Source organism: Passer montanus, unplaced genomic scaffold, assembly GCF_014805655.1.
Source record: "Passer montanus isolate IOZ18808 unplaced genomic scaffold, ASM1480565v1 scaffold709, whole genome shotgun sequence".
Taxonomy (NCBI): Eukaryota; Metazoa; Chordata; class Aves; order Passeriformes; family Passeridae; genus Passer; species Passer montanus.
The window spans coordinates 1-13,389 of NW_024372248.1; the positions used below are offsets into that span (position 1 = coordinate 1).

General features: G+C 59.6%; 1 protein-coding gene, 1 pseudogene and 6 gene segments (V, D, J or C); 5 read left to right on the forward strand and 3 right to left on the reverse strand.

The window, feature by feature from the left end:
* Positions 1-595: 595 nt before the first annotated feature.
* On the reverse strand, positions 596-1,412 carry LOC120512170 (the record flags this gene model as incomplete). The annotated part of the segment is given in 2 exon segments: positions 596-937; positions 1,349-1,412. Coding segments are annotated over 2 exon segments (406 nt in total), but the record flags the coding sequence as incomplete, so codon positions are not given.
* Positions 1,413-3,826: 2,414 nt separating this feature from the next.
* On the forward strand, positions 3,827-5,176 carry LOC120512171. The segment is given in 3 exon segments: positions 3,827-3,890; positions 4,255-4,385; positions 4,699-5,176. Coding segments are annotated over 3 exon segments (673 nt in total).
* A 186-nt stretch (positions 5,177-5,362) lies between these two features.
* Positions 5,363-5,837, reverse strand: LOC120512172 (annotated as a pseudogene).
* Positions 5,838-5,938: 101 nt separating this feature from the next.
* LOC120512173 lies at positions 5,939-7,306 on the forward strand. The segment is given in 3 exon segments: positions 5,939-6,062; positions 6,271-6,641; positions 7,234-7,306. Coding segments are annotated over 3 exon segments (568 nt in total).
* Positions 7,307-7,369: 63 nt separating this feature from the next.
* On the forward strand, positions 7,370-8,090 carry LOC120512174. The segment is given in 2 exon segments: positions 7,370-7,487; positions 7,651-8,090. Coding segments are annotated over 2 exon segments (558 nt in total).
* Positions 8,091-8,148: 58 nt separating this feature from the next.
* LOC120512175 (immunoglobulin superfamily member 3-like) lies at positions 8,149-10,271 on the reverse strand (the record flags this gene model as incomplete). Its single annotated transcript, XM_039730171.1, is given in 3 exon segments — positions 8,149-8,404; positions 8,406-8,755; positions 9,900-10,271. Coding segments are annotated over 3 exon segments (978 nt in total), but the record flags the coding sequence as incomplete, so codon positions are not given.
* Positions 10,272-10,274: 3 nt separating this feature from the next.
* Positions 10,275-10,900, forward strand: LOC120512176. The segment is given in 2 exon segments: positions 10,275-10,322; positions 10,412-10,900. Coding segments are annotated over 2 exon segments (537 nt in total).
* Positions 10,901-11,329: 429 nt separating this feature from the next.
* On the forward strand, positions 11,330-11,924 carry LOC120512177. The segment is given in 2 exon segments: positions 11,330-11,397; positions 11,567-11,924. Coding segments are annotated over 2 exon segments (426 nt in total).
* Positions 11,925-13,389: the final 1,465 nt, after the last annotated feature.

Below are 13,389 nucleotides of genomic sequence, written 5' to 3' on the forward strand. Positions count from 1 at the left end.
CGGATCCTATTTCTGTGCCAAATCTGCTGCTGGTTGTTGTGGTGGTGATAATGCTGGTGATATGAAGTTGTGTCCCAGGTCCCATTCCTGTCACCCCTCTGGTTCCCAAACCTCAGATCGTTGTGCCGAACATCAACCCTTGACCCAATTCTTGGATCTTTGTCCCAGCCTTGGGCTACCCCAAATGGTTCTGCCCCAAATGTCACCTCTGGGCCACACTCAGTGCCCTCTTTCATGAAATGTCACAAAAATGTCAGGATTTGGGCCCAATGTTGAAGCCAGGGGTCCAGAACTCAAATTTTGGGCCAAAAGTCCCAAATTGAGGCCAGGTTTGGGTCGGTGGCTGTGACTCGGTGCCAGCCGGGCAGATTTGGGGCAGAACCGGCCAAGTCTGGGGGCAGTGGTTGGGATTTGGGGGCCAAGGCTGAGCTGAGGGTGAAAGCGGCCCTGATTTGGGGCCAGGAGCTGAGATTTGGGGCCAGAGCAGAGCCAGGGTGGGACAGAGGGTCAGGAATGGGGTCAGGGGCTGCAGGGAAGGGTCTGGGGCACGGGGACAGGGGGAACATGGTGACAGCGATGGGGCCGAAACAATAACCATGAGCAGCATAAAGATAAGCGTCAGAATCAGCAGCTTTGGCACAGAAATAGGATCCGGAATCCTCGTCCTTGAGGTTGTTCATGGTCAGCGTCACCGAGCTCTGCCCGTTGTCCCTGGAGATCGTGAACCGGCCCTGCACCGAATCCGCGTAGTCGGTGTTGGCACCGCTTTTGCTGATGCCGGCAACAAATTCCAGCCCCTGCCCGGGTCTCTGGCGGATCCAGTACATGCGAAACTTGCCAAAGTCGAACCCGGACCCTCGGCAGAGGAGGCGCAGGGACCCCCCAGGGGGCTGGAGGTCCCCCCCGGACTCCAGCAGGGTCACGGCCGCCCGGAGCCCTGCGGGGAAAAGGGGAGATGGGGATGAGGAGATGGATCGGGGCGTGGGCTGGAGTGGGCGTGGTGCTGTGGAGGTGGGTGGATCCCAGGTACTGAGCGCAAGCAGGGCCAGGACCAGGAGAATTGGGAGGTCCAAAGGTCACAGTTTGGGGCCAAGAATCAGGATTTCTGTCACTGTTTGGGCTTTTGCCTTCCCCATCCCCTCTTTTTGTTCCACAGGGCTCCGGGCGGCCGTGACCCTGCTGGAGTGCGGGGGGGACCTCCAGCCCCCCGGGGGGTCCCTGCGCCTCCTCTGCCGAGGGTCTGGGTTTGATTTTGGCAGTTTTGGAATGAACTGGGTTCGACAAAGACCCGGGCAGGGACTGGAATTCATCGGAGGAATCAACACTAATGGGAGCAACTGGTACGTGCCATCGTTCAAGGGCCGGGTCAGGATCTCCAGGGACAACGGGCAGAGCTCGGTGACGCTGACCATGAACAACCTCCAGGACGAGGATTCCGGATCCTATTTCTGTGCCAAACATTCTGGTGCTGGTTGTTGTTGGGCTGGCTATGGTGACGGTGCCGGTGGTGGATCCACCCCCATCTCAGTGTCCCCCCTGTCCCCAAAGGCAGACCCTTCTCCCAGCCCTCAGCTCTCGGCTCTTTGTTCCAAGTCTCACCCATTTGTACCAATCGTGAGGACTGACCCAAAATCCTTCGGATTCAGTCCCAAAACTCAACCGTTGGCCCCAAACCTTCACCCCTGGCCCCCAGTTCTGCCCTCCACCCAATCAGGGCCGGGGGAGCTGGGGGAGATTTGGGCTCCACTTCCTTCCCCAAATCCTGGCTCTGAAGGTCGGGATTTGAGGCCGTGGGTCTGGATTTGGGGGAAAACGTTGAGGATTTGTGTCAGCAGCTCTGGCTGGGAGCCCAAAGTGGAGATTTGGGGCAGAATCGGGTGAATTATGGTGCCAAACCAGTTGGGTTTGGGGTAAGAGCTCAGCATTGGTGGAAATGGGGGAGACGTGAGACAAAGGGTCACGGGCTGAGGTTTGGGGGAAGGGTCTGGGGTTTGGGGACAGGTGGGGAAACCGAGATGTGGGTGGTTCCACCGCTGCTGGCGCCTTCCCGATAAGCAGCAGCAGCACAACAACAATTATCAGCACGTTTGGCACAGAAATAGGATCCGGAATCCTCGTCCTTGAGGTTGTTCATGGTCAGCGTCACCGAGCTCTGCCCGTTGTCCCTGGAGATCCTGAACCGGCCCTGCACCGATGGTGCGTATCTGGTGCTGCCACCATCGTTGCTGATGTACGCGATGAATTCCAGCCCCTGCCCGGGTCTCTGGCGGATCCAGAACATGGCAAAACTGCCGAAATTGAACCCGGACCCTCGGCAGAGGAGGCGCAGGGACCCCCCGGGGGGCTGGAGGTCCCCCCCGGACTCCAGCAGGGTCACGGCCGCCCGGAGCCCTGAGGGGAAAAGGGGAGATGGGGATGAGGGGATGGATCTGGGTGTGGGCCTGAAGTGGGTGTGGCCAGCTGGAAAAAGAGGCAGGACCCACTTAGCAAGGCCAGTAGGAGAAGGAGGATGAGGATTAGGAGGTCTAAGGGTCAGAATTAAGAGCCCAGAGTCAGGATTGGGGTCAATGTTTGAGCTGTTCCCATCCCCATCTCCCCTTTTCCCCGCAGGGCTCCGGGCGGCCGTGACCCTGCTGGAGTCCGGGGGGGACCTCCAGCCCCCCGGGGGGTCCCTGCGCCTCCTCTGCCGAGGCTCCGGGTTCGATTTCGGCAGTTTTGGGATGGGAAATCTTGACCAATTCGATGTAATTTGGGGAAGGAGGGCAGTGGGTGTGGCCCAGAGGTGACATTTGGGGCAGAGCCAGTGCAGGGCTGGGACAACGGGTCAGGAGTGGGGTCAGGGCTGGGGTTTGGTGAAGGGCCTGGGATACAGGGACAGGTGGGACATAGTGATGGGAACTGGGTGAAAACCCGCCCCAACCACCAGAAAAACCAATATTATAAACAGCATCCCAACTATTATCAGCATTTTTGGCACAGAAATAGGATCCGGAATCCGCGTCCCTGAGGTTGTTCATGGTCAGCGTCACCGAGCTCTGCCCGTTGTCCCTGGAGATCCTGACCCGGCCCTTGAACGACGGCACGTACTCGGTGTAGCCAGGCAGAGCTCGGTGACGCTGACCATGAACAACCTCAAGGACGAGGATTCCGGATCCTATTTCTGCGCCAAAGCTGCTGATTCTGACGCTTATCTTTATGCTGCTCATGGTTATTGTTTCGGCCCCATCGCTGTCACCATGTTCCCCCTGTCCCCGTGCCCCAGACCCTTCCCTGCAGCCCCTGACCCCATTCCTGACCCTCTGTCCCACCCTGGCTCTGCTCTGGCCCCAAATCTCAGCTCCTGGCCCCAAATCAGGGCCGCTTTCACCCTCAGCTCAGCCTTGGCCCCCAAATCCCAACCACTGCCCCCAGACTTGGCCACTTCTGCCCCAAATCTGCCCGGCTGGCACCGAGTCACAGCCACCGACCCAAACCTGGCCTCACATCGGGACTTTTGGCCCAAAATTTGAGTTCTGGACCCCTGGCTTCAACATTGGGCCCAAATCCTGACATTTTTGTGACATTTCATGAAAGAGGGCACTGAGTGTGGCCCAGAGGTGACATTTGGGGCAGAACCATTTGGGGTAGCCCAAGGCTGGGACAAAGATCCAAGAATTGGGTCAAGGGTTGATGTTCGGCACAACGATCTGAGGTTTGGGAACCAGAGGGGTGACAGGAATGGGACCTGGGACACAACTTCATATCACCAGCATTATCGCCACCACAACAACCAGCAGCAGATTTGGCACAGAAATAGGATCCGGAATCCTCGTCCTGGAGGTTGTTCATGGTCAGTGTCACCGAGCTCTGCCCGTTGTCCCTGGAGATCCTGACCCGGCCCTTGACCGATGGTGCGTAGTTGGTGTAAGCACCAGTGCTGTCGATCCCTGCGACCCACTCCAGCCCCTGTCCAGGTCTCTGGCGAACCCAGTACATTTCATAATTCCCGAAACTGAACCCGGAGCCTCGGCAGAGGAGGCGCAGGGACCCCCCGGGGGGCTGGAGGTCCCTGCGGCACAAAGGGGAGATGGGGATGAGGGGATGGATGGGCTGTAGGCCTGGGATGGGCATGGTCAGATGAAAAACTGGTGGGACCAACACTGGGAGGGCTAGAAGGAGCATCAAAACAAGAACGTGTTGCATATTGGGGCCAGGAGTCAGGATTTGGGTCAATGTTTGAGCTGTTCCCATCCCCATCTCCCCTTTTCCCCGCAGGGCTCCGGGCGGCCGTGACCCTGCTGGAGTCCGGGGGGGACCTCCAGCCCCCCGGGGGGTCCCTGCGCCTCCTCTGCCGAGGCTCCGGGTTCCTGCAGCCTCCCCCCACTTCCTCCCCGGCAGCTGCAGGGGCGCGGGCGGGCCGGGGCAGGAAAATGAAAAGTTCTGGGTTTGTGTCACCTTTAACACCTGCGTTTCACGGAGGCGCGTCCAGGTCCTGAGCGGCTCAGCAGAACGCCGGCGGCAGGAAAAGCTTTGTGTCACTGCCCTGAATTGCCCAGCACGGCCACGGCCGCTCCCCCCTCCCCAAACCTTCTCTGGTTTGCACCAAACTCCCTTCGCCTGGCCCCAAACCCCCAACAGAGCTTTCCAGAATCAAAAAAGGCTTAAACCCTGCAATTAGCCCAAATCCACTCATTTGTTAATGAGACACTTCTGCTTGAGCTTTCCATCCCCTCATCCCCATCTCCCCTTTTCCCCGCAGGGCTCCGGGCGGCCGTGACCCTGCTGGAGTCCGGGGGGGACCTCCAGCCCCCCGGGGGGTCCCTGCGCCTCCTCTGCCGAGGGTCCGGGTTCGATTTCGGCAGTTTTGGGATGGCCTGGTATCGCCAGAGACCTGGGCAGGGGCTGGAATTTATCGCAAGGATCCACAGCAATGGTGGTTTCATCGAGTACGGGCCGTCAGTGCAGGGCCGGGTCAGGATCTCCAGGGACAACGGGCAGAGCTCGGTGACGCTGACCATGAACAACCTCAAGGACGAGGATTCCGGATCCTATTTCTGCGCCAAATCTGCTGGGGCTTACACTGCTGATCCTGGTCGTAGTGAACATGGCGGTGCTGGCTCCATCCCCATCTCCGAGGCCCCCCAGTCCCCAGAGCCCAGACCCTTCCCCAGACCCCAGCCCCAGACCCAGCTCTTGACCATTGATCCCAGCCTGGCGCTGCCTTGGCCCCAATTCTCACCCGCTGACCCCAAACCACAACTCCTGACCCCAAATCTCCTCTTTGTTCCCCAAAACCTGGCTCTGAAAGTGGAAAATTTAGCATAGGGATCAAGATTTGGGTCGATTTTGTGGCCAGAAGCTGGGAATTTGGGGCAGGCTCAGTCTAGCTTTGGGATATGGGGGCAAGGATGGGGTCAAGGGTTGGGGAAAGGGTCTGAGACATGGGGACTGGTGGGGACATGACAAAGGGGCCGGGGCCCACACAATTACCAGTAAGAGCGGCATTAGCACCAGCAGATTTGGCACAGAAATAGGATCCGGAATCCTCGTCCCGGAGGTTGTTCATGGTCAGCGTCACCGAGCTCTGCCCGTTGTCCCTGGAGATCCTGACCCGGCCCTTGAACGACGGCACGTACTCGGTGTAGCCACCAGTGTTGATCCCCGCGGTAGGGCCCCGGGAGCCACTCCAGCCCCTGCCCGGGTCTCTGGCGCATCCAGAACATGGTGAAACTGCCAAAATCAAACCCGGACCCTCGGCAGAGGAGGCGCAGGGACCCCCCGGGGGGCTGGAGGTCCCTGCGGCACAAAGGGGAGATGGGGATGAGGGGATGGATGGGCTGTAGGCCTGGGATGGGCATGGTCAGATGAAAAACTGGTGGGACCAACACTGGGAGGGCTAGAAGGAGCATCAAAACAAGAACGTGTTGCATATTGGGGCCAGGAGTCAGGATTTGGGTCAATGTTTGAGCTGTTCCCATCCCCATCTCCCCTTTTCCCCGCAGGGCTCCGGGCGGCCGTGACCCTGCTGGAGTCCGGGGGGGACCTCCAGCCCCCCGGGGGGTCCCTGCGCCTCCTCTGCCGAGGCTCCGGGTTCAGGCCGCTCCCACATCCCGAAACCTTCTCTGGTTTTTCCCAAAGTCCCCTGATTTTGTCCCACATCTCCACCAGAGTTTTCCTGCACCCTAAAGGTGCCCCAAACCATTAAATTACCCTCAATCCACACATTAATGAATGGGACGCCTCCACCTGAGCTTTCCATCCCCTCTTCCCCATCTCCCCTTTTCCCCGCAGGGCTCCGGGCGGCCGTGACCCTGCTGGAGTCCGGGGGGGACCTCCAGCCCCCCGGGGGGTCCCTGCGCCTCCTCTGCCGAGGGGCTGGGTTCGATTTCGGGGGTTTTGACGTGCACTGGGTGCGCCAGAGACCCGGGCAGGGGCTGGAGTGGATCGCTCTTGTCACCAGCAGTGGTGGCACCACCCACTACGCGCCATCGTTCAAGGGCCGGGTCAGGATCTCCAGGGACAACGGGCAGAGCTCGGTGACGCTGACCATGAACAACCTCAAGGACGAGGATTCCGGATCCTATTTCTGCGCCAAATGTGGTGCTGCTGGTTGGGGTCCTGCTGCTTGACCCCATCGCTGTCACCGTGTCCCCCCTGTCCCCGTGCCCCAGACCCTTCCCTGCAGCCCCTGACCCCATTCCTGACCCTCTGTCCCACCCTGGCTCTGCTCTGGCCCCAAATCTCAGCTCCTGCCCCAAATCAGGGCCGCTTTCACCCTCAGCTCAGCCTTGGCCCCCAAATCCCAACCACTGCCCCCAGACTTGGCCACTTCTGCCCCAAATCTGCCCGGCTGGCACCGAGTCACAGCCACCGACCCAAACCTGCCCCGGTGGCCTCACATCGGGACTTTTGGCACATAATTTGAATTCTTGACTCCTCACCTCAACCCCTGACCCAAATCTTGACCAATTCGATGTAATTTGGGGAAGGAGGGCAGTGGGTGTGGCCCAGAGGTGACATTTGGGGCAGAGCCAGTGCAGGGCTGGGACAACGGGTCAGGAGTGGGGTCAGGGCTGGGGTTTGGTGAAGGGCCTGGGATACAGGGACAGGGGGGACATAGTGATGGGAACTGGGTGAAAACCCGCCCCAACCACCAGAAAAACCAATATTATAAACAGCATCCCAACTATTATCAGCATTTTTGGCACAGAAATAGGATCCGGAATCCGCGTCCCTGAGGTTGTTCATGGTCAGCGTCACCGAGCTCTGCCCGTTGTCCCTGGAGATCCTGACCCGGCCCTTGAACGACGGCACGTACTCGGTGTAGCCACCAGTGTTGATCCCCGCGAGCCACTCCAGCCCCTGCCCGGGTCTCTGGCGCATCCAGAACATGGTGAAACTGCCAAAATCAAACCCGGACCCTCGGCAGAGGAGGCGCAGGGACCCCCCGGGGGGCTGGAGGTCCCTGCGGCACAAAGGGGAGATGGGGATGAGGGGATGGATGGGCTGTAGGCCTGGGATGGGCATGGTCAGATGAAAAACTGGTGGGACCAACACTGGGAGGGCTAGAAGGAGCATCAAAACAAGAACGTGTTGCATATTGGGGCCAGGAGTCAGGATTTGGGTCAATGTTTGAGCTGTTCCCATCCCCATCTCCCCTTTTCCCCGCAGGGCTCCGGGCGGCCGTGACCCTGCTGGAGTCCGGGGGGGACCTCCAGCCCCCCGGGGGGTCCCTGCGCCTCCTCTGCCGAGGGGCTGGCTTCGATTTTGGGAAGTTTGCCATGTTCTGGATCCGCCAGAGACCCGGGCAGGCGCTGGAGTGGGTTGCCAGTATCAGCAGGAGCAGTGGCAGCACCGGCTACGCGGACTCGGTCAAAGGACGTTTCACGATGGCGAGCGACAACGGGCAGAGCTCGGTGACGCTGACCATGAACAACCTCCGGGACGAGGATTCCGGATCCTATTTCTGTGCCAAATCTGCTGGTGCTAATGCCGCTCTTACTGGTAATTGTGTGGGCCCCGGCCCCTTTGTCATGTCCCCACCAGTCCCCATGTCTCAGACCCTTTCCCCAACCCTTGACCCCATCCTTGCCCCCATATCCCAAAGCTAGACTGAGCCTGCCCCAAATTCCCAGCTTCTGGCCACAAAATCGACCCAAATCTTGATCCCTATGCTAAATTTTCCACTTTCAGAGCCAGGTTTTGGGGAACAAAGAGGAGATTTGGGGTCAGGAGTTGTGGTTTGGGGTCAGCGGGTGAGAATTGGGGCCAAGGCAGCGCCAGGCTGGGATCAATGGTCAAGAGCTGGGTCTGGGGCTGGGGTCTGGGGGAAGGGTCTGGGCTCTGGGGACTGGGGGGACTCGGAGATGGGGATGGAGCCAGCACCGCCATGTTCACTACGACCAGGATCAGCAGTGTAAGCCCCAGCAGATTTGGCGCAGAAATAGGATCCGGAATCCTCGTCCTTGAGGTTGTTCATGGTCAGCGTCACCGAGCTCTGCCCGTTGTCCCTGGAGATCCTGACCCGGCCCTGCACTGACGGCCCGTACTCGATGAAACCACCATTGCTGTGGATCCTTGCGATAAATTCCAGCCCCTGCCCAGGTCTCTGGCGATACCAGGCCATCCCAAAACTGCCGAAATCGAACCCGGACCCTCGGCAGAGGAGGCGCAGGGACCCCCCGGGGGGCTGGAGGTCCCCCCCGGACTCCAGCAGGGTCACGGCCGCCCGGAGCCCTGCGGGGAAAAGGGGAGATGGGGATGAGGGGATGGAAAGCTCAAGCAGAAGTGTCTCATTAACAAATGAGTGGATTTGGGCTAATTGCAGGGTTTAAGCCTTTTTTGATTCTGGAAAGCTCTGTTGGGGGTTTGGGGCCAGGCGAAGGGAGTTTGGTGCAAACCAGAGAAGGTTTGGGGAGGGGGGAGCGGCCGTGGCCGTGCTGGGCAATTCAGGGCAGTGACACAAAGCTTTTCCTGCCGCCGGCGTTCTGCTGAGCCGCTCAGGACCTGGACGCGCCTCCGTGAAACGCAGGTGTTAAAGGTGACACAAACCCAGAACTTTTCATTTTCCTGCCCCGGCCCGCCCGCGCCCCTGCAGCTGCCGGGGAGGAAGTGGGGGGAGGCTGCAGAGCCCCAAAATCTCGGCGTCTCCTCCTCCCTCCCCTCTGGCGCCTCACTGCTCCCTCCCCGGGCGCCGTGCCTTGGTGCTGCTCCTCGGTTTTGGGGTGCAGGGCCACGAGGGCACGCCTGGGGCTCCTTTTCTCCAGGGGAGCACCCCCAGCTCCCTCAGGGGCTCCCATCAGGGTTGGGGTCCCCAGCCCCTCTCCAGCCTGGCTGGCCCCTCTGGATGCCCTCCAGTGTCCCGAGGTCCGTCCCAAAGGGAGGGGACAGAGCCGGGCGCGGCGCTGGAGGTGTGACCCCAGCAGTGCCCAGGACAGGGCAGGAGTGACCTCCCTGCCCCTGTGGGCACGGCGAGCATGGGGCCAGGATTTGGGGTCAGGAGATGAGATTTGGGGCCAGGATTTGGGGCCAGGAGATGAGATTTGGGGCCAGGAGAGGAGATTTGGGGCCAGGAGAGGAGATTTGGGGTGAGGAGATGAGATTTGGGGCCAGGAGAGGAGATTTGGGGCCGGGAGAGGAGATTTGGGGTGAGGAGATGAGATTTGGGGCCAGGAGAGGAGATTTGGGGTGAGGAGATGAGATTTGGGGCCAGGAGAGGAGATTTGGGGCCAGGAGAGGAGATTTGGGGCCGGGAGAGGAGATTTGGGGCCAAGAGATGAGATTTGGGGCCAAAACAGTGCAAGGCTGGGACAAAGAGACAACAACGGGGTCGAAGCTTGTGGGGAAGTGCCTGGAACATGCAGAGAAGTGGAGACGCAGGGATTGGATCGGGAAAAAAATCCAAAATCTGATGAATGAACAATGCGAAAAGCAGCAGCCCAATTACCAGCAGCAGCACGTTTGGCACAGAAATAGGATCCGGAATCCTCGTCCTTGAGGCTGTTCATGGTCAGCGTCACCGAGCTCTGCCCGTTGTCCCTGGAGATCCTGACCCGGCCCCGCACCGAGGGCGCGTAGGCGGTGTAACCACCATTGTTGTTGATACTTGCGACGTATTCCAGCCCCTGCCCGGGTCTCTGACGTATCCAGTACATCCCATAATTCCCAAAACTGAACCCGGAGGCTCGGCAGAGGAGGCGCAGGGACCCCCCGGGGGGCTGGAGGTCCCCCCCGGACTCCAGCAGGGTCACGGCCGCCCGGAGCCCTGCGGGAAAAGGGGAGATGGGGATGAGGGGATGGAAAGGTCAGGTGGAGGCGCCAAATTCATTAATGAGTGGATTGAGGTTAATTGAACGGTTTGGGGCACCTTTAGGGTGCAGGAAACCTCTGGTGGAGATGTGAGACAAAATCAGGGCAGTCTGGGGAAAACCAGGGAAGGTTTGGGGATGGGAGAGCGGCCGTGACCCTGCTGGAGTCCGGGGGGGACCTCCAGCCCCCCGGGGGGTCCCTGCGCCTCCTCTGCCGAGGCTCCGGGTTCAGTTTTGGCACTTATGGCATGCAGTGGATCCGCCAGAGACCCGGGCAGGCGCTGGAGTGGCTCGCAGGGATCAGCAACGGTGGTAGCACCGACTACGCGCCATCAGTCAAGGGCCGGGTCAGGATCTCCAGGGACAACGGGCAGAGCTCGGTGACGCTGACCATGAACAACCTCAAGGACGAGGATTCCGGATCCTATTTCTGTGCCAAAGCTGCTTATGCTGGTACTTGGGGTGCTGCTGCTTATGTTGAAGGTGCCAGGGGTGGATCCCTGGCCCCATCTCAGTGTCCCCACCTGTCCCCATGCCCCAGACCCTTCCCCCAAACCTCAGCCCGTGGCCCTTTGTCTCAAGTCTCCCCCATTTCCACCAATGCTGAGCGCTGACCCCAAACCCAGCTGGTTTGGCACCATAATTCACCCAATTCTGCCCCAAATCTCCACTTTGGGCTCCCAGCCAGAGCTGCTGACACAAATCCTCAACGTTTTCCCCCAAATCTAGACCCATGGCCTCAAATCCTGACCTTCAGAGCCAGGATTTGGGGAAGAAAGTGGAGATTTGGGGTCAGGAGTTGTGGTTTGGGGTCAGCGGGTGAGAATTGGGGCCAAGGCAGTGCCAGGCTGGGATCAATGGTCAAGAGCTGGGTCTGGGGCTGGGGTCTGGGGAAGGGTCTGGGCTCTGGGGACTGGGGGGACTCGGACATGGTGGAAGGACCATCCCTGGCATCGTCACCATAACCAGCAGCAACATTCCAAACATCATAAGCATTTCTGGCACAGAAATAGGATCCGGAATCCTCGTCCTTGAGGTTGTTCATGGTCAGCGTCACCGAGCTCTGCCCATTGTCCCTGGAGATCGTGAACCGGCCCTTGACCGATGGCGCGTAGTAGATGTAAGCACCATTGCTGTTGATACTTGCGACGTATTCCAGCCCCTGCCCGGGTCTCTGGCGGATCCAGCACATGTCATAGCTCCCAAACGTTTTGTGATACTGGAAACCTCTGGTGGAGATCTGGGACAAAATCGGGGAGTTTGGGCTAAAACCAGAGAAGGTTTGGGGATGGGGGAGTGACTGTAACCCTGCTGGAGTCCGGGGGGGACCTCCAGCCCCCCGGGGGGTCCCTGCGCCTCCTCTGCCGAACATCCGGGTTCGATTTTGGGGGTTTTGGCATGCTCTGGATGCGCCAGAGACCCGGGCAGGCGCTGGAGTTCGTCGCAGGGATCAGCAGAAAAAGTGGCAACACTTTCTACGCGGATTCGGTCAAGGGCCGGTTCACGATGACGAGTGACAACGGGCAGAGCTCGGTGACGCTGACCATGAACAACCTCAAGGACGAGGATTCCGGATCCTATTTCTGTGCCAAACAAGCTGGTAATGGTTGTTGTGGTGCTGGTGCTAATCTTGACTGATGTGATCCATTCACCGTGTCCCCCCTGTCCCCGTGCCCCAGACCCTTCCCCCAAACCCCATCCCTTCACCCCACTCCTGTCCCCCTGTCCCAGCTCTGAATTCATTCAGCCCCAAATCTTCTCCATTTTCCCCCAAATTCTCAGCTCTCAGCCCCACCTCTTCACCGCTGGTGCCAATTTTTGTGGCAAACCCTCAGGCCTGGGTGCCCGCAGCAGCCGGGGTTTGGTGCCAGGGGTGCAGATCTGGGGCTGCCCCAGAGGGATTTTCAGGCCGATGGGCACAAGGGAAGGGGGCGGAAATCTGGGGTGAAAGGCTGGGATTTGGGGGACGGCTCTGGGCAAACGGCCCGAGGGCGAGGGGAAGGCTGAGGTTTGGGAGAAATGGGCAAAATTGGGATAAAAATCCAGAATTTGGGCAGCAGGGGTGGAGTCTGTGGGAAAATGGCTGCAAAATGGGAGAAGAATGGCTGGGATTGGAGGCATTTGTTGACCACCATGGGGATGGGGCCCGAAGTGCAGCCAAAGGCAGCAGCAGCAGCAGCAGGAGCATAACCACTACCAAAACATTTGGCACAGAAATAGGATCCGGAATCCTCGTCCCTGAGGTTGTTCATGGTCAGCGTCACCGAGCTCTGCCCGTTGTCCCTCGAGATCGTGAACCGGCCCTGCACCGACGGCGCGTAGTAGGTGCTGCGACCTTTGTAGGAGATCCACGCAACGAATTCCAGCGCCTGCCCGGGTCTCTGGCGCATCCAGCCCATGTCGTAGCTCCCGAAATTGAACCCGGACCCTCGGCAGAGGAGGCGCAGGGACCCCCCGGGGGGCTGGAGGTCCCCCCCGCACTCCAGCAGGGTCACGGCCGCCCGGAGCTCTGCGGGGAAAAGGGGAGATGGGGATGAGGGGATGGAAAGCTCAGGAGGAGTTGTCCAATTAATTAATGGGTGGAGCAAGATTAATTGAACGGTTTGAGGCACCTCTAAGATACAGGAAAGCTCTGGTGGAGATTTGGGGCCAGGAGATGAGATTTGGGGTGAGGAGATGAGATTTGGGGCCAAAACAGTGCAAGGCTGGGACAAAGAGACAACAACGGGGTCGAAGTTTGTGGGGAAGTGTCTGGGGCATGCGGAGAAGTGGAGACGCAGGGATTGGATCGGGGAAAAAACCCAAATCCGACGAATCAACAATGCGATAAACAGCAGCCCAACCACCAGCAGCAGGAGCAGTTTTGGCGCAGAAATAGGATCCGGAATCCTCGTCCTGGAGGTTGTTCATGGTCAGCGTCACCGAGCTCTGCCCGTTGTCCCTGGAGATCGTGAACCGGCCCCGCACCGAATCCGCGTAGTTGGTGTTGGCGCCGCTTTTGCTGATGCCGGCAACGAACTCCAGCCCCTGCCCGGGTCTCTGACGCACCCAGAACATCCCAAAATTCCCGAAATTGAACCCAGACCCTCGGCAGAGGAGGCGC